This window comes from Jaculus jaculus, chromosome 16, assembly GCF_020740685.1.
Source record: "Jaculus jaculus isolate mJacJac1 chromosome 16, mJacJac1.mat.Y.cur, whole genome shotgun sequence".
Lineage (NCBI taxonomy): Eukaryota > Metazoa > Chordata > Mammalia > Rodentia > Dipodidae > Jaculus > Jaculus jaculus.
In genome coordinates this window covers 2,099,688-2,127,048 of record NC_059117.1, presented here as the reverse complement: position 1 = coordinate 2,127,048, position 27,361 = coordinate 2,099,688, and the positions used below count along the sequence as shown (strand labels likewise).

The window sequence follows — 27,361 nt, the reverse complement described above, 5'->3', positions numbered from 1 at the left end:
TACTTTTGCTTCTGTGGGGCGGAGCAGGTGTGTGTATGCACGTGTATATGCCCTGTGGCACCCATACACTCTCCCGTGGAGGCCAGAGTGGAACATTTAGTGTCTGGTTCCCTGGTCTTATCTTGAACCTGACTCTCCTTTACTAATTCTAGAGCTTGCAGGGCTCCGAAGAATCTCTGTTCACCTGTGGGACTGGGGTGACAGGTGCACATGGCCATGCCCAGCTGTTTTATGTGGGATCTAAAGATTTGAACTTAGGCAGCCTCAGGCCCCCAAAGGCACTCATGCTTATACAGGAAGTGTGCTTAATAGCTGAGCTATCTCCAGCCCATCTTCAAGGAGTTTTAGACAGACAGCTTTATTGTCTATAAATGAAAACACTTTGATAATGTCAACAAACTCTGCTTCTATGGTTGTGTTCTGACCAAGGTGAAATAAAAGATGTAAATATCAGTATCCTACTTTAGTTCCATTTTTTTAAAATGAAACAGCTGTTTTAGTCCCACTATTTTAACTATAATGCTGGTTTGATTTTCTTGCGTGTGTGTGTGTTTGTGTGTATTCATATGTGAGTTCCTGCCTTCTTGCCATAGGTGAGTTGAGGTTATGGATACTAGTCCATATCACTGGCCTTTATGTGGACCCTGGAGATCCAAAATCAGCCCTGCTTATGCAGCAAGCACTTTATGTACTGAGCAATAAACTGTCCCAACAGTAGCTTTTTAGAAAATGATATGAAGGTGATCCTAGTACCTCATCTTTCATGCATGATAATAAATGTAATCAAACACTAACTGAGCATTAACTAAAGTTAGTGTTAGGGGGCTGGAGAGATGGCTTAGCGGTTAAGCGCTTGCCTGTGAAGCCTAAGGACCCCGGTTCGAGGCTCGGTTCCCCAGGTCCCATGTTAGCCAGATGCACAAGGGGGCGCATGCGTCTGGAGTTTGTTTGCAGAGGCTGGAAGCCCTGGCGCACCCACTCTCTCTCTCTCCCTCTATCTGTCTTTCTCTCTGTGTCTGTCGCTCTCAAATTAAAAAAAAAAAATTAAGATAAAGTTAGTGTTAGGTATCTACATGACCTTATTCATGTGAGCTGCTATACTGGTCTGCCCTTACTTCTCTGAGATAAATGAAATCTTGAGAAAAACTCAATGTCTGCTAGAGGCAAATACAAAGGCTTCTACAACATACTCTGTGGAAATACCATTGCTTATTTTTCCATTTATTTGACATATTATATTTTAAATTATCTTAAAGGTTTTCCTACAAAACCTTTCAAGAGAAATGGGACCAGGAATTATAGAAAATTAAGGATTAATAATCATTAGAAAGTACAGAAAACAAAGAGGGCTGGGGACATGGCTCAGTACATGCTGCACAAGCACTGGGGTCTAAGAGGGTTGATTTTCTATAGGTTTGATTCTCTAGCCTCCGTGTAGAAAATCAAGAATACTTGGGTATACCTGCATCCTTAGTCCTGTGGAGTGGAGAGAGTAGAATCACTGGGGCTGTAGTTCTGGATCCAGTGAAAAACTTTGTCTCAAGGAAACACATGGACAAGTGTTATAGGAAGAAACCCAATGAAGTCTTCTGGCCTCCATGTGTGCAGTGTACACAAGCATGAAGTACATGCATGTGCACACACAACACATAACACATACTACATACATGTGCATTTTTGGACACAGACTTGCATACACTGTGTGCTCATGCACACACATGCATCACACCACTCATACTCATGTGCAAAAAAAGTACAATAAAAGGTAAGAGAGACAAAGGTAAAATGCTCTAGGTTTCTTGAGACCACGATGCCCTCTACCATGGGCTACAGGAGGGATCGAGATGTCCTTCAAACCCAGTGTCAGAGAAAACCTGAAGATGAAGTGTTTCTATGAGACAGCAGGAGAAGAAAATGGGAGGCTTTGTTCTTTCCTCTTCTCTATAAACTGGGCAAACTCAGCAGGCTTATCACTTACTGTATAACCCAGTCACTCTAACAGGCAACAGGAATTGATCCTGGCAGGTTCCAACTAGGGTATCTTTTCACAATTAACATAAAATGGAGTAAGTCCTAAAAATTTAAGGACAAAAATAAATTATTTTTATTCATTTTTAATTGAGATGTGCTTGATATACTTTCTGTCTCTTAGGTGTGTGTATAGTATGTGTGATGTGGTTTATGCATGTGCCTGCACAGCTGCATATAACCTGTAAACATGCATGAGGAGGCAAGAGAAGAACATCAGGTGTCCTCTTTTTGGTCATCCAAGTGTCTGACACAGAGATTCTCACTGAAACCAGAGCTACTGTTTTATCAGTCAGACTGGTTGGCCAGTGAGCATCAGTGGTTCTCTCGTCTCTGCTCCCCATAGGACTGGGTTTATAGGCATGTGTGGCCATGATCAGCTGTTTACATGGTTACTGTCTTGAACTCAGGCTGTCTCAAGCCCTCTCCAGGTCTGTTATCTGCCTAGCCATTTCCCTAGCCCTTTTTTTAAATGGCCCACATTAATTTCTCCCTGAACTTATTACCTATGAAAAGAACCATTGAATTTAGTTTTACATTTATTTACTTGCAACCAGAGAGAAAAAGTGAGACAGAGAATGAAAATGGGTGCACAAGAACCCCTTGCCACTGGAAACAAACTTCAGATGCGTGCATCACTTTGTGTATATGGATTTACATGGGTATTGGGAAATGGAACCCAGGCCACCAGTTTTGCATGCAAGTACCTTTAATTGCTGAGCCATCACCTCATCTCAAAACAGTTTACTAAAATTTCTGAAACCTCTACAATATTGCCTTTCCAAACATGAAGAAACTACCTCAGAGGTGCAAATTCACACGGCAGCCTCAGAATGCATAGGAACTACTGGCTTTGCTGGGATACATGTCAGTGTCTCCAAGTATATGCTGGCCCAGGTTAAGACTATGCCCTGCAGAATAGAGTACTTCACAGTTAACCCATGAGGCTGATGTCCCTAGTATCCAGATGGAGAAAGGCAAAGGTTCACCATCTTCACATCAGCTTTCATGGCTCTTATATAACTTTCTCCTACATTGTAGTAATGACACTATAAATATTGCTATCACATTTACAATTATAAAAAATCATTTCATTTTATACTCTGTTCTATGATTTTTTGTCATTCTGAAATAGGGTTTATTATTTTTTAATGTGTCTTGCAAAATACAGTCATGGTAGAAATTCTGGAAAATACAGACAAGTGCAAACAAATTCTAAACACATTTATGAAAATTTTTATTTGAGTCAAAATGCATGTAACAAGCTGGGTGTGGTGGTGCATACCTTTAATCCCAGCACTTGGGAGGCAGAAGTAGGAGGATCACCATGAGTTCGAGGCCACCCTGAGACTGCATAGTTAATTCCAGGTCAGCCTGGACCAGAGTGAGACACTACCTCGAAAAAAAAAAAAGCATGTAACTTTCTCAAGACAAATTTTAACCTTAGAATATTTATTTTATTTTTCTTTGGAAGTTTATGGTGAATTTGAAAAGTCTAGGCAGAATTAAGATCTGAGAATTTTTAGCTTTCTAAGGAGTAAGAAGAAATGCTAGTATTAGGAGAAAAAATTTCCTTAATAGGTTTAATTGCCAAAAGCTAATTCTTAGTATTTCTTCAGCTACAATGTTGTGACTATGATGTTGTTGAGCTCTATTATTTCGCTGTTGATTTTCTGCTTGGACAGTCTGATTGATGATAGTGAAGTATTGAGGTTCCCAACTATGATGCTTTTGATGTTAATTTTTGATTTGTTTTAAAGTAGGTTTTGTTGTATAAACTGTGGTACACTTGTGCTTAGTGCATATAGATTTATGATTGTGATGTGCTCATGTTGAATTGTTCCCTTGATGACAAAAAAGTGACCTTCTTTGTCCTTTATGATTACTTTTGATTTAAAGTCTATTTTATCAGATACTAATATAGCAAAACCTGCTTGTTTCATTGAATTTAGTTTTACATTTATTTACTTGCAACCAGAGAGAAAAAGTGAGACAGAGAATGAAAATGGGTGCACAAGAACCCCTTGCCACTGGAAACAAACTCCAGATGCGTGCATCACTTTGTGTATATGGATTTACATGGGTATTGGGGAATGGATTTCAAAATTAATATGGAATGGTAGCAGGCCTTGGATATCTAAACATGTCCTTAGTAAAAGAAATACCTCTGTAGGTATCATCATACCAGATCTAAATCTATACTACAAAGCCACAGTAATAAAAGCAGCATGTACTAGCATACAAACAGACATACAGACCAATGGAACAGAACTGAAAACTCAGCCGTTAGGTCAAATAACTATAGCTATTTGATCTTTGACAAAGGTGCCAATAATGTAGACTGAAGAAAAGACAACATATTCAACAAATGGTGCTGGACAAATTGGATAACCACATGTAGAAAAATGAAACTAGGAGCTGGAGAGATGGCTGAGCAGTTAAGGCGTTTGCCTGCAAAGCCAAAGGACCTTGGTTCAATTCCCCAGGACCCATGTAAGCCAGATGCACATGCATCTGGAGTTCATTTGCAGTGGCTGGAGGCCCTGGCACATCCATTTTCCCCCCTATCTCTCAAATAAATAAATAAAAATAAACTTTAAAAAATGAAGCTAGACCCACTCATCTCAGCATACACAAGAATCAACTCCAAGTGGATTAAAAACCTCAATATACGACCTGAACCTCTTCAACTACTGGGAGAAAATACAGGAGGAACTCTCCATGACATAGGAGTGGGAAAAGACTTCCTGAACAATAACCCAGTAGCCCAGAAAATTAACCAATCAATCAATGGTATATCATGAAGCTAAAAAGCTTTTGTACAGACAAACATAGCATAAGCAGAGCAAATAGATTACCCACAGAATGGGAGAAAATTTTTCACCAGCTATGCCACTGACAGAGGCCCAATATCAAGAATTTACAAAGAATACACGCAAAAAAATACTAAACAAAAATCAAAGAACCCACTGAAAAAAATGGGGTAAAGAACCAAATAGGGAGTTCACAGAGGAAGAAATATAAATGGTTAACACACACTTAAGAAAATGTTCTACATCCCTAACCTTAAGGAAAATGGAAATTAAAACAACTATGAGAGTCTACCTTATTCCAGTCAGGATGACAATCATTAAAAAATCAACCACAAATGTTGGAGAGAATGTGAGGAAAGAGGAACCCTTATTCACTGTTGGTGGGAATGCAAACTTGTACAACCACTATGGAAATCAGTATGGATTCCCAAAAAAGATGAATATAGAATTACCAATAGGTCCAGTTATTCCCTTACTTGGCATTTACCCTAAGTGCTCCATGCTTGACTTAGAGATCTTTGCTCAACCATGTTTATAGCTGTTCAATTCATAATAGCTAAGAACTGATATCAACCCAGCTACTCATCATTGGATGAATGGGTAATGAAGTTGTGGTACATATGCACAATGGAATTCTACTCAGCAGTTAAAAAAAATGATACAGTGAAATTTGTAGGAAGATGGATGCACTTGAAACATCACACTCAAGGAACACACACGATCACTGAAAGACAAATGCTGCGTATTTTCACTCATCTGTGGTTCCTACCCTGGATCAACTTGAGTCTCTGGCATACCTTACAGGCAACTTGAGGCCCAGACAATAGGGATGGAAGGGCTTGAGGAGAGGGGAAGAGGAAGCTGGGGAAATAAACACAAAACTAAACCTAAAATGAACTGGTACCATAGAAACATTTCTCCTTGAGGATAGACAAAAAGATATAACCCTTAACAGGAGGGTGGGGGAAGTGTCTATAAAGAAGGGTCCTGGAGAGGGTGGGATAAAGCCTACCTAACCTTAAAAATTTTTGGCTCTGACCTGTAACTCCTATTATTAGAAATTGGTGCTACCCACATTGAGTTTTTAGTATATGTGCTGCCGAAGCGAGCACCACATTGAGTTTTTGATCAGAGACCTATTTGGTCCCCCAAACAAGACAGGCTTCTGTCAAAGCACTTGATTACCAATCTGAGGTAAAATGTAAGATCCTATTGCTGAAGACACCATATGCTGCCAATTCAGAACATAGAGAAATTTGGTTGGAATCCAGAAGAGAGCAAGTCCCCAGATGATTAGCCCATTTAGTCTTGGAAAGCACTACATGAGCTACTGGGGAAAAGTGGTCAGCAATGTTGTGAGCAAGCAGGGGTCTAAGTTACTTAGAAGTAACCAGACTGATAAGAATTATACACCAGTGGAATGGTGGCACATAGCCTTGGTGGGTAACCAATGGCTTTCTCACTGGCTAAGAGCTTGCTCAGTGGAATCCATATCTGGAACTGGGAACCAGATCTGAATCCTATGAAGACAAAGATTATGCTCTCCAATGTCAATCTCCTAGTAGTCTTTGGCTAAAAGAAGGGCTACATCCACCAGAATCTCCTGAAGTTAGTAACACTTAAACTATTTAACCTATGCTGACTTCACTCTCTGTTGGAGAATCTGTTTTACTTTTTCTGAAGGTAGGGAGAACCAAGGAGATAAACTACCCCTTACATTTTAGTGAAGGCCCAGCTGAAACCACCTTAAGAATTGGGAAGATGAGCAAAAAGTGCTGCTTCCATTGTGAGCCCAACAATCAGCACCACAGTGAAGGAGACAGATGCTGAGGATACTCAACCCATATTAAAGCAGAAATCCAGAGGCTCCTAAGAGCTCATCACTGAAGTAGACTTACAATACACCCATGAAAGCTCAGGGAATTTTTCAGAAGAGTGGTGTAAAGATTGTAAGAGCCACAGGTTGGGATGTCATGCCCAGTGGCATTGCCTCCCCCAAATAACTGCCTGCTGCTCCCGCCACACATAACCCACAACCCAATGGGGAATACCAGCAACATCATTGCACTGGGGGCAGGGAGGAGGGAAATGATGGTACTAGCACATGATGTATCCATACAAAGTATATGCTATTAATAAAAATAAATAAATGAAAATTTAAAAAATTCCATGGTTTGTGAGGTCTTAAGCCCTAGGGGTGGAATTACCACTGCTGTCTGGCTAAATTGATATGTTATGCCCACCAGTATGCCCTCAAAATACTTGTTTATGCCCATAGAATACTGCTACTCTCACTTCTGGTTAGAGAACTTCTCTTTTTCAGATGGCAGTGACTCAAAATAATAATAAAAAGTGACAGTACTACATGAGACATCTGCATCACACCCTCCATGGTTCAGGTCCATTGTGGAAGGGGTGGTGGAAAGAATGTAAGAGCCAATGAAGGGAGAAATGCTTACAATGTTGTCTTTCAGACACACAAAAGCCTTGATATTCATGACCTCACAGTGGCTGTTGCTACCTACACAAGACCTGCAGAAGATAATAGGAGGGAAAAATGATGACATCAAAATAGACGAGAGACTAGTTGGAAAGAAGGGATTCAGTAGAGGGAAGATTTGGAAAGAGGCAAAGTAAGGGTTGTGGGAGGGTATTATGATCATGGCATATATTATATTTATGGAAGTTGTCAATTAAAAAGAATTTTTAAAAGTCTTTCTCTTGGTTTGCACAGCTGAAAAGTCAGGTCCAAGGTTCTCTGATGGCAAATGTTTATGATGTGACACTTGCTTCTTTGTCTGGCATCTCCTTTAATTTTTTTTGTTCCCTTAAGTTCTCTTTGTAAGTGCATAGAACTAGAGTTCTCTGAGTCCACAGATCCTTCCTCCTATGGTTTCCACCATCCCCATAGCTATGAATACCTGGAGGTATTATTGATGGAATGCCACCATTATTCTCTCTTCACCTTTGTGTTTTCCATATGTCCAAGTTTCTCTGCCTCTCTAGTGACTATTTCAAGTCCTGCTCACTCCAGAAACAGAACAGAACAAACAGTGCCTCCTAGATATATTAGTCTTATTTCAGTGTAATGCTTTGGGTGACAAAGGATTTTGTAAGCATTTATTCATATGAAGGGTTCTTTAGTTAGCATGCAGGCGTCATGAGAATGGAGAATACATTCTAAGTCCATGCCATAGTGACTAGTACGATTCTGAGACACAGAGGAGCCCTATAGCTACTTAATGAAGTAGGAGGGGGTATAGTGGTACATGGTCGACATTCAGTAGTCTCTGCGTCAGAAATCATGTTTTCATTCAGTAATTTACTACTTCTTTTAGGACAAATGGCATATGAACAGAAACAACAGCTACCCCTAGTTTTCTCACCAGTTAGGAGCTGGATATGTCTTTAAATCCTGTACCAGACAACTGTGTGTTTGTCTCTGTTCAGGCTCCTCTCCTCTGTAAGGCCATCATGTCTTGCTCACTTCTCCTCAGCAACTTCAAGCAAACATATAATCATTTGAATAGTTATTCCCCTTTCCTCTTCAATTTTATTCTAATTGGGGCTGCCTAAAATATTCCTGAGACTATGGGTGCATGTGGCCACAATCAGTTGTGCAAGTATTTGTTATGATTTTTAAAGTTGAAACTGAGCGCAACATGAGCAAATCTCTCAGCAGAGCCTTATGGCAAAAGCAGGTCCAAAAGAATTGTTCCTTGGCGTCCATGGGAGATAGGTTCCTGAACCCCCAGAGGGCACCAAAATTCAAGAAAGCTCAAGCCTCTTACATAAAGTGGTAAATGCATATAGCTTATGCATAGCTGCCTATATATACTAACTAATCTCTTGATGATTTATAACTTACTGTAGTAAATACTACACATATATAGCTTTTACTATATTACTTAGTGATTAATAATAACACAAAGTTTGTATGTATTCAGTACAGATGGAATTTATTTTCCAAGTATTTTCCATCCACAGTTGGTTGAGTCTGTAGATTTAGAACTCACAGATATATGGATGGCTAACTATACTGAATTTCATCAATATGCAGAATGAAGAAACCAAGGACACTGTTCCAGGTCCAGATGCTAGCTGTCAATAAGCAGGAGCACCATCCCCTCTCCACTTAACCTTCAGTTTGCTCACAGAAAGTGAGACTCTGTATCACTTGCGAAGAAACAAAAATCTAGAAGACTGTCCACATTCCAACTGAAGCAACATTCATTATCTCATTTAAGCTTCCACACCAACACTGCATGTTAAAAATATTTACTTGTTTGGGGCAGGAAGGATTGCTTAGTGGTTAAGGCATTTGTCTCCAAAGCCAAAGGACCCAGGCTTGAGTCCCCAGGATCCACGTTAGCCAGATACACAATGGGGCACATGTGTCTAGAGTTCATTTGCAGTGTCTGGAGGCCCTGGTGTGCCCATTCTCTCTCTCTAACCCCCCTTTCTCTGTTTATTTGTTTATTTATTTGACAGGGACAGGGAGAAAGATCTGGAGGGAGCAGAGAAAGGGCGCACCAGGGTTTCCCACCAATGCAAACAAACTCCAGGTGCATGTGTTATGTTGTGCATTTAACTTAATGTAGGTACTAGGGAATCAAACCTGGGTCATTAGGCTTTGCAGGCAAGTGCCTTAACTGCAGAACTACCTCCCCAACCCCCAATGTGTATTTCATAGACGAAGAATAAGAAGTTCAACACAATACAGAAACATAAATAAAGCATCCAAACAGTTGCTGAGTTGTGACTCAAAGATGGTTGCTACAATTACTTTCTTACCTCTGGGACCAAGCACCTGAGCAGAGCAGTTTAGGGGAGGAAAGGATTTATTTCAGCTTACAGTTTTGAGAGGAAGTTCACCATGGTGGGGAAAACACAGTAGGCAGCTCGTTGTCACATCTCCACATCATCAGGAGTAGTCTGAGTGAGTTAGCTAGCTAACAACAAGTCAGGCTAGACTAATAAACTGAAGGTTTGCTCCCAGTTACTCAAGATTACTCTAGCTGGCTCCATCAGTTTCAGATCGAATATGAGGCTTAATCACAAAAACTTGAGGCTACAGGGGACATTTTTACATTCAAAGTACCACATTGTTCAGTGAGATTGCCAAAGACCTATTCTACTTTCCTACCTGATTCTTCTTTGGGCATTCAGAACAATGCGATGACTCCACAATGTGCAATCACTGCAGGCCTTCCCTTCATTAATAAACATAGGCAGTATTGATTTGGTTAACTCCTGGGAATGTTACAGACTTCAATTAAATAATCTTGTTAAAGTGCTCTGAGAACACCAACATTATTTTTAGACCATACTATTAAAGATAACATTTGCCTCTTGCCATGTCAGTAATTGAGAAGCAAAACAATAATATAACTTTAAAAGCAATCTTAAAGATGTTCAAAAATATTTAGCATTAGTAATTTAATTGAACATTTAACATGCTTGCTTTAGAAGCCAAAATAAAATTGGCATTTCAAAAGTGGATTTTCTCAAGATGCCTCAACTTAAGAGAGGAACCATTTCTAGACATTCAGATATTTGTTGTCTGTCCCCCCCAATAGATTTTTAATTGGTACTTTTTTGTTGGCTTCAGCATTTGCTTATGAAGAGAACTTGACCATGGTTTTCAAGGTCAATTACTAAAACAAAGCTGAGAAGTACTGAGTCATGAACCCAGGAATGACAAAAATAGATGCACATAAACCTGAAGAAGATGGATTTGTCTGTGACACTGATGTGCCTTAGAAGAAAGACAGATCTCCCCTTCAGCACATGGGGACAATCAAATTTGTTTTTCACATTGGTAACTTATTTACTACGGCAGTGGGCAAAAGGAAATCCATTAAAAAAGTAATTTTTCCTCTTACCATGGGGTGTCTCGTCATTTGATGTCTAACATACAATCAGAATATAGCAACCTTTTAATTTTTATGAGTGGAAAACAATTCATTTGGGCATGTAGACTTCTGAAATGTGAACTTCTCTGTCAGCCTTGAAAAATGTCCATAATGGCTTTTTACAGAAGATGGCAAGCAAGAGGTCAAAGGGGAAAAGTTAAACTTGAAACCATCAAAATATTGAGAAATTGTACTACAGAATAGACAGGCATTTAAAGTATAGTACATTTCAATTCATAGGAAGAAGTATCAACCTCAGCTCTTTTCCTCTCTGAGTTCTGTGAAGCTTCTGCAAGTTTTTAGGGGCTGGGGCCTTATCTGTTTCAATTGTACTTGCGGTGTCCAGTGCATTGTAAATGTTTAGTAGATTTTTTTACTGAACAAACAAGTAAATGTGCTTCTTAGACAAATAGACACCACTCAGATAATTGCAGGCTCCAGCCACCCAATTCCTGCCCCACACATGGACAGCTGTAGCACATGTGCTGTGATTTGTTGTGGAATGTTGGAGACTCTTCTTCACAAGAAGGAGGGCTATGGAGCCTACTGTGCAAGAGGCTCAGCTGTGTCAGTAGGCTAGGTCCATGAGTCATTTGCCTGCATCTCTACCTTGTTATCTGAGCCCACAGAAATGGGATACCGTATGGCCTTCTGAGTTCCAACTGCTCATATGGTTGAGAGAGCTACTCCACCCTGCCTAAATTCAGACCCTGCCCCTTATTCCACACTGACTCCAGTCCCAAGCACAATCACCAGGGAAGGACTGAGAGTTCAGAGTCCTGCCATCCTGGTTCCCCTTCCCTTCCACTGACCACATTAGACCTGTATTCGCCCTGCCCACCAGAATTTGAGCATGGTTTCCAAGCCACTCCTCATAGGTTCCTCACACTGCTACTTCTTCATTTTTAGCTACAAACTGAAGGTACTACTCAAATCATCACCCCAAATACTACCAATCCAGTTCCAGATGGTTGGTCCTGAGGAACATGTAGGGCTGTAAGAGACCAGTGACTGTGGTGAGTAACTACCCACGGACACTAGAGTCCCAAGTGGTAGAAATAGAACCTAGTACCTTTTCATTATCTACACCATGTCATTTTTCTGGGTTAGCTTTAGCACAATAAAATATTTCTTCTGGGCAAAGGACAGGAACAGGAAACTGGACTTGAGTGTACCTACTCTTCCCTTCAATACAAGATCAGACTGCCAGAAGTGTGCTGTTGGGAGGATGGAAAAGGTGGGGTGACAGAGTTAATGCAGGGCCATAGCTTACACAAAGAAACTCTCGCTTAGCTGAGCACAAATGTTCTCTAGTCCTGAAAACATTCAGATGTCTTTGAAATGCATTTTAGCCAGTCACTTTAAACCATTTCCTCCATGGAACTGAAATGAGCATGAAAGAGTCACAGGATTTGTTTGAGTTAGGACTTACAAACAATAAGCAGGGAGCCTTGAGACGGAAATCTACATGAGTTTGTCTAATGAGGGAAGGATGAACAACTTACCTCAAGGGTCCCTACAACCAAAAATCTCAACATTTGGTGGACAGGAAAGAGGGCAGGTTGCTCTTTGTCATAATACCAATGTGTCCCATGGGGCTCCTTGGCAATGACATTCTGTGTAATTCCATGTCAACACTGGCTTATTTTCCCAGGAAGATGATGAAGCTTCCTGTGGTATCATAGCTCCAAGTCTTAGTTTTGTCTTTACTAACCACCAGATTTTCTAGTTTTTCTTAGCAGCACCTGTAGATAGCTCTACATGTAAATAAACTATAACCCCCCTTTCAATTTGATCATGAGATTCCTTTTGCTTATCATCCTAGACCATTATTTTAAGCTCTAAAGCAGGTGCCTTTCAAAATAAAACCAAATACTTCCCCCCCCAGTCAACATTGTCCTGATATAAGCAGTCTTCTCTGGTATTCATGTCATTAAGTAAAAGAGGAAACATTTATATGTGCATCAGCTCCATAGGCAATAGAAGGAAGTAATTGAGGCACTTTAAGGATACTCAACACTGACAATAATAATTGAAGTAGGTTAAATCATATCCTCCTTCACATTAAAGACAAATTAAGCCAATAAGAAAAAAAAAAGCAAAAAAAATTATCATCTCTTTTTCTGGATGTTCTCCCATAAATTTTGTAATATAAGTAAGAAAAAGAACCAAAGCTTTATCTCTGACCAATTTTTCATTTTCAGCTACCCTTTATCTGCAATAATTCCTTCCTTTAAAGCAAGTATTCCACACAACTGAAATACTGGAAGCAAGAGAATTTCATTAAGGTATTCAATTTTTCTTTATAGAGAAAAATCACTTTGAAGAAAGAAAAGGAAATGATCTACAAGGTTATAAACTGGAGTTAAGGAAAAAACTGTATAGATCTTTTTCTAACTAGCAGCAAGGCTGTTGTAATATGTACTTATCTTCTTAATATTGGAAATTCAGCCAGAGTTTTTCTATTCCTGCAGGCTTGAATATTGTTTCTATCTAGAGAAGATACTCAGAAATACGTAACCAAGAAACCTAAGCCAGGGAAAAACTGACTCACAGTGATATCTGTGAGGTTTTAACATGAGGCAACTCTTTGCATAGGCGCAGCTCAACCTCAGAAGCTGGGTATCTGTAAGCTTCATACCCATAGGAGACACAAGTGTACTTACGCAGCTCGCCCACTTTCAGGATCTCACACAGCATCTTGGTCAGCTCTATGCTACTGCGACCAAAGGGACATTCATGCTTATCTTCTCGGCTGCTGTTCTCCAGTACAATCTGCAGTAGAGAAGGAGGAAGAGGTCAGAAGAGGAATTCCATGACCAAACACTTCAAGCCTATTGCTTTTATTCTAATAAGGAAATAAGGAGGCTCACTCCAGATCTTCAACTGAAGACAACTGGGACCAGAACAAAACAGAGTACTTTGGCTATGTAGTACCTAAAACTCTGATGTTTTCCAAATCTCCCACAACTCCAACCTTCAGGAAGATATTTATTTTTGTTGGCTCCCATTTTCACAGAGGCATCTGTGAAGCATTTTTTTTTCAAAACAGTTTGATAAAGATTTATAATTTCAGTGATAAAACCATTTCTTTGTTCTCCAGGCCCAGCTTCCCTTCCTTGGGAACAGCAACTCCTTCCATGATTTTAACTTCCACATATAACTTTATATTTACTGTCTTGGTTTCTGTAGTCTGCAAAACCTCACTAAACCATGCCTGCTTGCAACACATGAAACAGAGGTGGACCAATCATGGCCATTCCCTGGGACTTCTAAGTGGATAACAACAAAGGTCCTTCCCTGGAGCTTCTAAGTGTGTTTAACTTTTATTGCCAAATTGGTTGGATTGGACTTGGAAGATTGGGAAAGCACAACTCTAGGTATATCTGGCATGGCATTTCTGGACATAATTATATCATGACAGCTCCAAGCTGATCAGTAAATTGGTTCTTTAATGGATTCATCAGGTAGTGGAATTACTGGGAGATGGGGCCTAGTTGGAGGAAGCAGACCACTGGAGGTGTGTACATTGGCTGTCTGCTGTAACCTTTTACTTCTCTTGTCTACTTTGACGTGAACTACTTTACCTTGCCATGTTTTGCAATCATGAACCAAAACAAACCCATCTCCCTTTCAGCTGTTTCTATCAGGTGATAAGTAGACAACAGTGACAAAATGGTACCTGATGTAACAGGGAAACTCGGGTCTACCCCTGTTAGTGGTGCAATGAACTTAGAAATTACATAGATATTACAAGATGTTGGCCAGAAAAACAATTCTATGGAAAAGACTGAAGAGTTAAGAAGTGTGTGAGATCCTGTCCCACTCACTCATATAGCAGAGCTTCTCGTCCTCACATTTGTGCTCTTCATCCTTTTTCTAAAAATCCTTCTGTTCACTTACAACAGTCTCCTCTTTCCTTCATCTAGTTGAAAATGGTCTCATCACTCCAATCTAAGCAACTACTCTGCACATAGGTTGAAAAACTGTATAGTAACTACATTGAAATGTCATGTGTCAACAAAAGCAATAATACTTAAGGAGGCTATTTATCTCACCAAGGAACCAGTTTACTCCTACAACTCTCCCCTGTAAGGGTGGTCTGGGCATCTCCTTAGCAGAAGCACCAGTTCAGATACTTGCCTCCCAGGAGCATCTACAGTACTGAGATGTGCATTGAAATAATGCTCTGGTTCCCCTTGAATATAACTTGATATAGTTTGAGTTCCCTGTGGCTAAATATGTTGAAAGTTAATGCCTACTGTGAGGTATTAAGGCTATGGTGTTGAGAAGTAAGGCCATCGGGAAGCCACTGGAATTAGATCAGGTCATTAGAACAGAGCCCCATGACTGAATACTGGTGATTTTATAAGGTAAGGAGGGCAGGAGAGAGGGAAAGAAAAGAGAAAAAGGGAAGAAAGAAGGAGATAACTAGATAATGAGATATATAGACTGATAGGTGATAGAAAATAGAAGCTAGATGATAAATGATGCTAAATGATGACAGCTAATATAAGATTTAAGACAGATGATAGAGGACAGAGCTAGCTGATAGATGATGATCAATGATAGATGATGCAGAGGATAGGTGATAGAAGGTATATGAGAGATGATAGAGCAGTGGAGATATATATGTGTGTGCTTCTTTTCTCTGTGAGGTAGTATGACATCCTGCACTACCTCAGGATACTGCCAACAAGAAGGCCATCACCATATGTTAGCCCTTGACTTCAGGTATCTCATTATAATAACACAAAACAAACTAATATGCCCTCTGGCCCATGACCTCTTCAGTGGAAGGTATGGTGTCTTATTCATTTAATCAGTATTAATTGATCATCCATTATCTACTAGGAGGATAAATGAATTTCATCAAGCAAGGAACAAGGTCCTGAGTTCATCAAACAGTAATTCTACTTAAATGAGAAAGATAAAAATATAAAATGTATGGGTTGGAGAGATGGCTCAGTGGGTTAGTGTGCTTGCTGCACAAGCATGAGGGTCTGATTCACTGTAAGTTCTATTCTCCAGCACTCATGTAAATAGCCGGGCATGGCCACATGCCTGTAATCCTAGTTTCGTTGGGATCAGTGATAAGGAAATTGCTGGGGCTTGCTGATCAGCAAGTGCAGCCCCAGGGTTAGTGAGAGATAATGCCTCAAAGAAACCCATGATGAACAACAGAGGAAGGAGGAAGACATTTAACATTCTCCTCTGGCATCTGCATGCATTAGCATGGGGTGTATGTATAACACACAAGCAAAAATAAAAATAAATATGCAATGTAGTTATAATTCTTCATACATGCTATGAAGAAAGTAGCTGCTTGAAATGATGAAGAGTCAGGAAAGTCCCAGGAGACAGTCCTGAGACCAAGTAATCAAAAAAAATTCTCTGATTATTGAAAATCATAAAATGAGCAAGTGCTTTCTAAGCCTAGGTTTCTGAGCATGGAAACACTCCAGGTAGAGAGATCAAGGTCAATGTCTTTGAATTAGTAGGTCTGTCTAAGGGAGCCCACCACACTGCCTGATCTACAGTGTGGAACCTGCAGGTCAGTCAGTGCTCAGGTTCCAGGACCTAAGAAGGCCAAGCCACAGCAGAGTGGGCCATGGAAGCCCCAATGTAGAGGAGTGACCAATAGAGGACAAAGAGAACAAGGAGGGGAAGGCAGTTCTGAAAGAGATTAAGAAAAGAAATTTGAAGGGAGGGGAAAAATAAAATGTAAGTTCTGATTCATTCTGTAGGAACGGACCATTAGAAAAACAGGAGTGATGGTGACCCCCTTCGTATAGGGTAAGTTGTTTAAAACCAGAAGAGTAGGACCTTGACAAAAATGTTTCAATTTTCTGCACAAACACCATAACAATGGCTCCCCTCCCTCTCTCTTCCTCTATCTCTCCCTTTCTGTTTCCATTTGGAATGCTCCTTCTAGCATAACATTCTTAGCCAATCATCTCATCACATAGATGGACTGGAAATTCAATCTCTTCTTCAGTTGATGTACACAGGCGCTTCTCACATCTTCTGTGATTATCCACGAAGAAGATTAACGATGCCATTTGGTAAGAGTTTTCAACCATAACAATATAGCCTCACATGAATAATTATGCATTGAACAATAACATGAATGTAGCCTCCTCTGCCCATGGATTTAGGACAGATACTCCCTTACTCTCTTGTTAGATAACATATGTGTGGGGTTGATTGGTTCCAGTCAGCTCTGAGAGAACTAACTAGAAACCCCTCCTCTTGCTAAACAGGGAAGGGCCACTGCCTGAGTCATTGAAAGCCTGGATGTCTGGCCAGGGTGCGACATGAACAGCCTGCATCACTCCTTCTAAAGGGAATTCTTCATGGTTCTCTGCAGGAATTCCAGTTTGGCAAAGCAGGGATGAGGAGCAGTAACTTTACTCCTGTCCATCAGTGAATCTCATTTCTCTTTTTATAGTTTGGTATTGGAGACAGCAGGTCAGGGAACAAATGTGAACCTCCTGGTGATGGGAAACAAGCTGAAGCAAACAGCAAGCAGACAGGACATAAAGCAAATACAGAGGCAGGTAGTTCCCAGCCGGCCTCCAGCAAGCACATTCCCTTGTACTTCACATTAACATTCGATTAACATTTCATGAATGCATCAATACTTAATGAAGATGTGATCCGCATACACTGTAGGTAGAATTACTGCAGCCAATAAATGTTCGGGAAACATTTCCAAGGCACAGTTTATTAGCAGTCACTAAATTAAACAGTAATTTAACTAATCAGCATGTAAATCGCTTGGAGAAGCCCTTCTCTTTACTGTTTAATGCACCATCTATATTTTCTTATTTATTTGCCGGAAGAAAAATGAATCTTCCTTCCTGATTCCTGTACTCAAGGCAGACACAGTATTTAAAGTTCCTTTTTCAATTTTAAGGTGAACATTCTTTCAGGAATAATGTCAGAAAGACCACGATTATGAATATTGTTAAGTAGATATTATAGTGAGGGATAATCCTTAAGTGGGGTAATAGCTTTTATTTTTTCTTCCACATGTATGTGCATTTATATGTTTCTATATGCAGGTGTATGTGCACATGCATGTGCATATGTATGGAGGTAGACATTGGAATCCTCCTTAGTCACCTTCCACCTTATTCTCTGAGAAAGGCTCTTGCTGACCTAAAGCCCATCAATTTGGCTAGACTACCCAGGGATTCCAAGACTCCAACTCCCCAGGACTGAGATTAAAGGTATACACCACCACATCCAGCATTTTTTAAAAGGATTTTTTTTCTAATTTTATTTATTTGAGAGAGAGAGAGAGAAAGAGAGAGAGAGAGAATGGGCACACCATGGCCTTCAGCCATGGCAAACCAACTCCAGAAGCAGGTACCACCTTGTGCATCTGGCTTATGTAATTCCTAGGGAATAGAACCTGGGTCTTTTGGCTTTGCAGGCAAGCGCCTTAACTGCTAAGTCATGTTTCTAGCCCTTAAAGATTTTTTAAAAAAATATTTTATTTATTTATTTTGAGAGAGAAAAAGAGGCAGATAAAGAGAGAATGGGCATGCTAGGGCTGCCACTGCAAACAAACTCCAGATACAAGTGCCACCTTGTGCATCATGCTTACATGGGTACTGGGGAATTGGACCAGTCCTTAGGCTTTGCAGGCCAGCATCTTAACTGCTAAGCCATCTCTCCAGCCCCCACTCATCCAGCATTTTAAGTGGGTTCTGGGGGTCCAAACTCAGGTCCTCATGCGTATGTGACAGGCACTTTTCCCACTTAGCTAGCTATCCAGCCTCAAAGGTTTGTGTCTCATGTACTCTTTCTTTGTGTGCATGTGTGTAGGTAAGAGGACCACCTTAGAGAGTTGTACTCTCCTTCTACCTTGAGACAGGTTCTCTCTCGTTTGCCACTGGGAGAGTCAGATTAGTTGCCTATGAGCTTTAGGGTTCTCCTGACTCTGCTTCCCACTGCCATAGGCACTTTGGTCCAGCTTTACATGGGTGCTGGGGATCCAGGCTCTGGTTTGCAGGAGTGAGGACTAAGTACCTCTAACCACTGAGAAATCTGCCCAGATTATTTTTGGAACACACTGATAGCACTTACCTTCAATTTCAATATTCTAATATTAGCTTCAATTGGAAACATTGATGTATGTTTTTTATCTTTATTTTCTCCTCACTGTTAAATTTTAACCTGCTATTGTACAGTGCTTCAAAATGCCTATAATCTTAGCATTCCAGAACTACAGGCATGGAGATTGTGAGGATTGTGAGTTCAAGACTAGACTGAGTTTCACAGACAGAAAAACTCTATCTCAATTCTTTTCAAGTTTTCTAATATAAAATCTCTTTTTGCTTCTTTGCAGTTTACTAATTGGCTTCAAACACACCTTGCTGGAAAGGCAGAGACCTTAGTGGAGTATACTCAAGAGAACTTTATTTATTTATTTATTAGAGACAGAGAGAGTGAGAATGGGCACGCCAGGGCCTCTAGCCACTGCAAATGAACTCCAGATGCATGTTCCACCATGTGCATCTGGCTTCGTGGGACCTGGAGAATCAAACCTGGATCCTTAGGCTTCACAGGCATGCACCTTAACCACTTAGCTATCTCTCCAGCCCTCAAAAGAACTTTCTATGTCCTCTATCTCCTTGAAATCTGCCCTTCTGAGACAAAACTCTAAGCTTCCCCCTTGTATTGTTAACCCTCTAATGACAAGTTTCAGACCAAAACGGCTGGGGCACTCCACTCCCAAGACTTACTTCCATAGACCTTGAGCTCTCTGTGGAGTTCCCAGAATGCTCCGTTCTTTCTACCTCAGCTCCAGTAGTCAGACTGTGAAATCATGTGGCTTGGTCCTGACTGCCAAGTGCTCACTCAGTACCTGATGACCACCTTCCAAGACCTGTCCATTTTCTTGACTTTTGTGCTCTGTGTTTATCTTCTCCCTGTTGCTGAATACTCAATGTCCTGTCTGAACCACTTTCTTCCATTTTTGGTTGAAGTTTCTTCATTGGGGATGAGTCCATCTATCCTCTGGTTCTGTGGCCAGGCCTGAATGAGCCTGTTAGTGTCTCCTCTCCTAGTCATCTATAGAGGCTTTTCCACTGAACCTCCTTCATGTCACCATGACTTCATCTAGGATGGGAGAAGACACAGGGTTCTCCTCACAGACCATGGAGGATTATGTGAGAGGTCTACTATGTTCTCTTCAGAGAGGAGGGACGGTGAACATTGCTTTATTCTGATACGGAGTGCAAACTATGTGGGGAGTCCTAGTGTGTTGACTTTAAAAAGCAAAGAAAGAACTTTAAAACTATTGAAAGTATGCCACACCAGGAAACAAACCATAGCAAATCAGAACCATGGGTTACTGACCCACCACATCTGAAGACTGAGTGAAGTGAGGGAAGAGTGCATTAACCTAACACAAAATAAAATATAAAGGGGACTGGAGAGATGGCTTAGTGGTTAAGGCAGTCGTCTGTAAAGCCTAAGAACCGAGGTTTGATTTTCCAGTACCCACATAAGCCAGATGCACAAGGTGGCTCATGTGTCTGGAGTTTGTTTGCAATGGCTAGAGGCCCTGGCACACCAATTCTCTCTCTCTCTCTGCCTCTTTCTCTCTCAAATAAATAAATAAAAATTAAATCTTTACAGATGCAGGCATGGCAGAACTAAAAGATCAGTAGCCATCAATTTTTACAGAAAATGTTGATCTCCCTGGCCTTTTCTATGATTCCCTCATTTTACTCACATGTCAGAAATGCTATACCATCCCACTTCCCAGGTGGGGAGACAAAGAGATGTGCAATTTGTCCAAGGTCACACAGCACAAAAATAAATAAGCCTAGCCAGGCAATTATGTGGCGGAACCCCAGAGCACACATTATTGGTTACTTATGCTTACTGCAAAAGCAAAAAGTAGAGTGATAAGCTTTGACCAGGAAACGAAAGGCCTCAATCAGGAAAGATGAGTGGACAACACTATGGCTCTGGGCAGAAAAAAATTCTTACGTTGATATCTAACAAAGCCTACTTCTTGGTGACTTTTGCACATTTTTCTACCTGTTTTTTCATGTAACAATGCTTACCACAAAGCAATGGAAAGATCAAATGAAAATAGAAACGAGAGTAAGATATCCTTCATGCCCCAAATAGCACAGACTATATGATGGAAGGGAGCGATGGTAATACTGATATCATAACTACATGTACTCGTATTCTAGGTGACCACTGCTGGCATTTCTGAAATATTCTTATAGCTCTAGGGCAAAGCAGTTGGCACAAATATAGCAGAAAACAAAACATAACAGATGTACAGATTATTCATTTTTCTATAGGGAGGAGGTAAACATTCAAGTGGAATAAATATTATTTCTGATTTAAGAAAGTCTCTTGAAATTCTTATGGCACCTTTTTAGAAAGGTGATTCTTTTTTTTTTTTTTTTTTTTTTTTTTTTTTTGAGGTAGAGTCTTACTCTAGCCCAGGCTGACCTGGAATTCATTATGGAATCTCAGGGTGGCCTTGAACTCATGGCGATACTCCCACCTCTGCCTCCCAAGTGCTGGGATTAAAGGCGTGCGCCACCATGCCCAGCAGAAAGGTGATTCTTTAACTGTAGTTTACAACCAGAAGGTTCTGGAGGGTCTGGTGAACACAGGCTGCTTTCTTGCTGGTTGGTACCCAGCTTGATATAGTTGGTCTAGGGTAGAACCCAAGAAAATAAGCAAGTCAGAAAGCCAAACCCTGAATTTTCTGAAACAATGAAGGGGATTGAGGATGTGTTAGAAAGGTATTTAAGAGAATAAATAAAAAATTAAATTTAGCTACATAGTTTAAATATAGAAAGATAGGGCTCTGGCTGGTGAAATGGTTTAGTGGTTAAGGCACTTGCCTGAGAAGCCTAAGGACCCAGGTTCATTTTACCAGGTCCCATGTAAGCCAGAGACACAAGGTGGTGCATGTGTCTGGAGTTCATTTGCAGTGACTAGAGGCCTGGCTTGCCCATTCTCTTTCTCTCTCTCCCTCTTTCTCTTTCTTTTTGGGGAGATGACTTGGCAATTAAAGGTGCTTCCTTGCAAAGCCTGCCAGCCCCAGATTCAATTCCCTATTACCCATGTAAATCAAGATGCACCAAATGGCACATGTTTTTGGAGCTCATTTGCAGAGGCAAAGGCCCTGGTGCACCCATATTCTCTTTCTTCCTACTTGTAAGTAAATAAATTAAAAAAAAAAAAAAACCTGACCATCCTTCAGCCTTCATTTAGAGAAAGGCAGTGTGTACAGAGTGGAAAGCTTGTGACAGTACCTAGAATATCAAGAGCTCAATTGGGCTTTCAGAAGATTCCATACAATTGAATTAAGAGTGTACATATAACTGGCCACCAGGGTATGTATGCAGAAACTGGCAATTTATTAGGAATGAAAATTCCTAACAAGTGTAATCTCATTGTAGGTGAGTGCAGAGTATGCAAAAACTCTAAGGTCTGTTTCAAAGGGTCAAAGAACAGTGAATGCATCCAAGGAAAAGGAAGAAGAAAATTGGTAAATGGATAGACTGGTAAAAAAAAGCAGAAGCAGAAAATGCACCCAGGGAACCGAGATAAATAACAATCTGGACAAACAAGAGAAATGGAATAAGATGCAGTTAATGAGGTAATATGTGTCTAGAATAAAATCAGGCAGTTGCACATACTGAGGTGTAATAAAGGCCATAAATATAAAATGGCAAGGAATTGACTGGGTAATGGTGTAGTAATTAAAGCCTGGAGGTTCATAATAGACCTTGAGTTGATCATTAATCAACCAAAAAGAAACATACCCTGCACTTTGATAATAGTGCCATAAAAGCTGGATGTGTAAAACCCACAGACCAATCACAGAGCTCTCTGTTGAAAGACCTCCCCACCTTTGAACACTGAGGTGGACAGTACAGTGAAGGAAGGGAATTAAATGACTGATGACAGAGACAACTTGTGTCTGTACCTGCAGCAACCCCAGCACCACTGAGAAAGGTTGCGAAATTGGCTCTGCTGACTATTGGGAAGCCACTGATAGCAGAAACTCTGCCCGATAGTAGATCCTCTCATTCAAATAGCTCCTTGCAGGCCACTGCACATGCTTCAGAGCCTAGTGATTGGTGCAGGTGTGGTGGGCACCTGTAAGTGTCACTTCAGGTTTGTTTATTACTAATAGTGGTCCTTTAACTTGAGTTTGCTAGGGACCCCTGCTAGAATTGTGCTACAGTCATTCTGGTGTGGACCTGAGAATTTCCATTCCTAACAATTCTCAGGTAATGTGGCCACTGTTAGTTTGAATCTATACTCAGAGAATCACTGATTTAAAGGTATCTATATTGGGCTGGGGGAGTGGCTCAATGGTATAACACTTGCCTAGCATGAATAGCAAGAAACTAAATAATAAAGGTTTTAGATAGAGTCTCCCACTTTATATATCATTAGCAAATCTCCTGTTTTAAAGATATGGAAAGCAATAAGTGTTTTTTCTGTGACTCTTAATGAATATCATTAATGAGTTATGAGATAGAATGTAGATTGGTGGTTGACAGGGGCTGGAAGCAAAAGGAAACAGGAACAACTGTTTAATAAAGATGGGGCTTTGGGGGAGATGATAATGTCTTGTAATACAACAGGCAATGGTTGTACAAAATTGTGAATGTGTGAAGAGTTTCTGAATCGTTCATTTTAAAATGACTAATTTTATGCTATTTGAATTCAATCTCTATTAAAAGAAAGGCTTAAAACAAAAGATTGCTAAGTGCTCAGCTCACTTGGCCCTCATATGCCACTGAAATGAAATGAGATTTCACAGATTAGGAGAGCATGCCATAGAACTCAAGTCACCTATGTGCATTTTAGGACTGACCAGAAGACTCACTGCAGAGGCAGTCAGATGAGTCCTACAGAGGGCCTAAGGTTGGGAACTGGATGTTCAAGGGAATGAAGGGCAAAGCCTTACCATGTCCACATCCACTTCCCTATTTTAGAGATTGACAGCTATACTGTTCATTATTTCAGATATTTACTCTCCCTCACCTACAGAACTTTAAAGTATATATAGTTCACTGGGTATCTTGTTAAAAAATGCCAATTCTGCTGGATGTAGTGGTATATGCTTTTAATCCCAGCACTTGGGAGGCAGATATAGGAGGACTGTTTGGGTTCAAGGCCACCCTGAGACTACATAGTGAATTCTAGATCAGCTTGGGCTAGAGCGAGACCCCTGCCTTGAAACAAACAAACAAATAAACAAACAAACATACAAACAAAAATGCTAGTTATGATTTGGTAAGTATACGGTAGAATTCTGCTCAGGCATTGCTACAAACTCCCAGATGAAGCTGACACTGCAAGTCTAAGGTCTATATTGTGAAAAACTGAGCACTACTTCTCTAGTCTACTACCTGCATCCTAGCTCTATACTTGCCCATGTCCCTATGATACATCATTCTTTCAACAGTATTTTAAGTATTTTATTGCAGAACAATTTGCATGACATTAAAAACAGACATGCATGGACAAAACAGCATGTTCACAGGTTTACAGTTGATATGATGAATGATAGAGGAGATGAGGCAAAGTGACAGACCTACTTCTCAGCCTTCATTCTGACACTTCCAAAGTCTGCACTGTTAGAAGGTAGTACCAAGTTCTGCAGCAAGTGTACATGTGGGGTGCAGTGGGCAGGCAGGGGAGCTTAGTGGAGGGTGGCTCCAGGTTCAGTGTCAAAGAAGAAGAAAGAGTCACTTGCCTCCCCTAAGGCATGTTTTTACCATTCCAAATCAGGATGAGTGAGGACATGCAGACAGCTCATTACACCTGAGAAATGGGTGCTAAGAGAAGACAAAGGAGCCCCTCCACATTGCAGACCTTATCAAAAACAAATCCCAAGCTCACAGGACATACTTTGGACTTGCTCAGCAGCATATGACTGAACACAAATGCCTCGCCTCCTCCGCCAGAACACGAAGACACCAAAATGTTTGTCTTTGTCTAATGGTCATTGATGAATGAAAAATTAAGCTTGACATTTCTCAAGCCTGGTTCGATATTGAGAAATTGTCACCACTGTGTTAACAACTATGGCCAGCTTAATGCAAAATTCCCTTCTGTATATATTGTCTGAAGCATATTTGGATTTATCTTGCTTTACTGAACAAACATACTATAGAAGCAACAGTAGTGAAATTAATTTTTCTATGCCAGCACCCACCTCACTTCCTAGCTTAGCTTCCATATTCAGAAGTCCACTCTGATTTGGGTGCAGAGACTCAAAGGGTGCATGAAGGTGAAGACTATTTCACATCAGTTCTTCTGCATAAATGATGCACAGACAATTCAGACATGTACAAATGAAAACCATTCCCTGTTTTGCACATGTAACTTAGCTGCTATAGGAAGGTTTTTGTCTAATACCCAGTTTAAAAAAAGTTAGGCCATGTGTTGATTTACATTTAGTTGAAACTAAAGACATGTGGAAAGGAAATCTTTTTTTTTTTTTCATTATCATGCCTTTTGTTTTATTAAGAATATATTTTGTATGGATACATCATGTGTTTGTACCATCTTTTCACTCCCCTCTGCCTCCATTCTGTAGGGCCCCTCCCCAGTGGTGTTGCTGATATTCTCCATGGAGTTGTAGGTCGGTGTTCTATGAAAATTTACCTTTAAAATGGGATTCATCTCATTATATCTTATGCTTTACAATAATACTAAGTCTTGGTTATTCCTGCTAAAGGAGAGATTGTGTGGTGAGGTAGCTCTCCTACAGAGGTGGGCCTGGATTCCCCCCCCTCCCGCCCCATCTCTCTGGTACCAACCTATACCCCATGTTCTTTTTTCCATCTCAAATGCCACTTTCTCCATAAAATTTTACATAACTCCTGCCTCTAGGTCTCTAGAATCCTTTCTATTTCTTTTCCTATAGTAATTCTAACTTTCTGCCTCAAATTGAGTGAAGGATGGGTATGTTAGCTGACCTTGCCATGGTTTTCTCACCTGTGAATTTCTCACCCTGTAGCACAGTAGTACCTATAGCAGTGCCTATTAATGAAGTGGTTACTGTAAAGAGAGTGGACAGTATATAGCATGGCTCTAGCCACTACCAGGGTGGTTGTGTCGCAGCATCTCTGGCCTTTCCAGAAGACTCCATACTTGTCATTTATGTTCACGTGCATGTTAATCATAACGAGACACCATTATCTTCTCATCCTCTACTTGTGGCTTCTAGACTCCAGCTTCACTCTTCATAAGTCTGGCTCAGAGCCAGTGTCTGGGCACATGTGTACACACACACAGACACACACACACACACACACACACACACATCCACACAGACTCTAAACCCTGGAGGAAATCACACCTGGAAACCACTGGTAGCTTCACATGCTTGGGGTGTACCTACAGACAATGTGGCTGTGTGGAAGAACAAAGCCAGAAGTGAATTTTCATCAGGCCAAAATCCACACATCAAAGTCCCTTTTAGCGAAACTGCACTCAACCTTCTTTGTGTGTTGTGAAGAAATAAACATTTATATACTGAAAGAATGTGTGAAAAATGTCCCTAGTTGTGGGTTTATGGAAAACATTTGGCAAGTATTTGCTATAAATGCTGTGAGTGAGAAGCTGCAGGAAAACACAGGGGATGATGGGAAGCCAACTCCCACAGAAATGTCTCTGCCACACACTTACCTGCTGTCTCCATAACACCATTGGTCAGTCACCCACAAATAAAGTCCTGGGAACCTCAGGTGGGTGATGTTAGAGGACCATCAAGTGAAAAGGGGCTGTTCATATCTTGACCCCCATAAGGAAACACACAGAGCAGAATCCACTTATTTCTTAGGAGATGATGCCCCAGTGGACTCTCCTACTCCTTCATGTATTTTAGGGCTCCCCTTCTAATTGGAAACCTACCCTATACTCCCACCCTGCCTTTCCTGACTGGAGACTGGCCTGCTTCACTGTTAACTCAAGGAAGCTTCCAGATGGAAAAAGGCAAAAAGAAATACACAGACTAAACATATTTCTAGAGAGCAGGATGAATGGGGACATTTTTCTCAATGTCTCTACAAAGGTCCAGAGCCTCTGGAGATGGGGAGGGAAGAGGGTGCTCCAGGCCAAAGTGATGGATATGTTCACTTTTTTCTGACCAGATCAAAACTTCCTCCTGAAATGAAGCTGGCTCTCTACTTCTACCATAAGGGACATGCTGGCATCATAGAGGCTGGCTGCTCTTGGATCCCTAGAAGCCCACAAAATAAACAGCACATGTGTTGAAATATTAGGAAGAGTAATTATCTCACAGACTAATATACCAAAAATATTTTGCTTTTTGTTGTACTTCAGATCTTTCCTTTAAAGAGAGAGAGAGAGTGAAAGGACACAAATCTAATGAGTCAAAACCTGCCAAGGCAAAATGTCCCAGTGGTCTGGCTGGGCTGCTATGTATGCTGAGCCCAGTTTGGTTTGTTGCCTCTCACATCTTTGTCCCCTGGGCCTGGCTCCTGCAACACACTTCACTTGCAGTGCCCTGGAGCTCAATGACAAGCATTCTTTCATAGTAACTTTATGTCCATCACAACGTTA

At 40.7% G+C, this 27,361-nt stretch overlaps 1 protein-coding gene across 2 annotated transcripts in view; it reads right to left on the bottom strand.

Annotated features, from left to right (window-relative positions):
- The window catches only part of Elmo1 (engulfment and cell motility 1), a 606,684-nt gene that overhangs the window by 289,678 nt on the left and 289,645 nt on the right, over positions 1–27,361 (bottom strand). For both annotated transcript variants that reach the window (XM_045135705.1, XM_004668852.2), the window contains exon 15: positions 13,423–13,531. In XM_045135705.1, the coding sequence (XP_044991640.1) occupies positions 13,423–13,531 (109 nt within the window). The remainder of the gene's footprint in view (positions 1–13,422; positions 13,532–27,361) is intronic.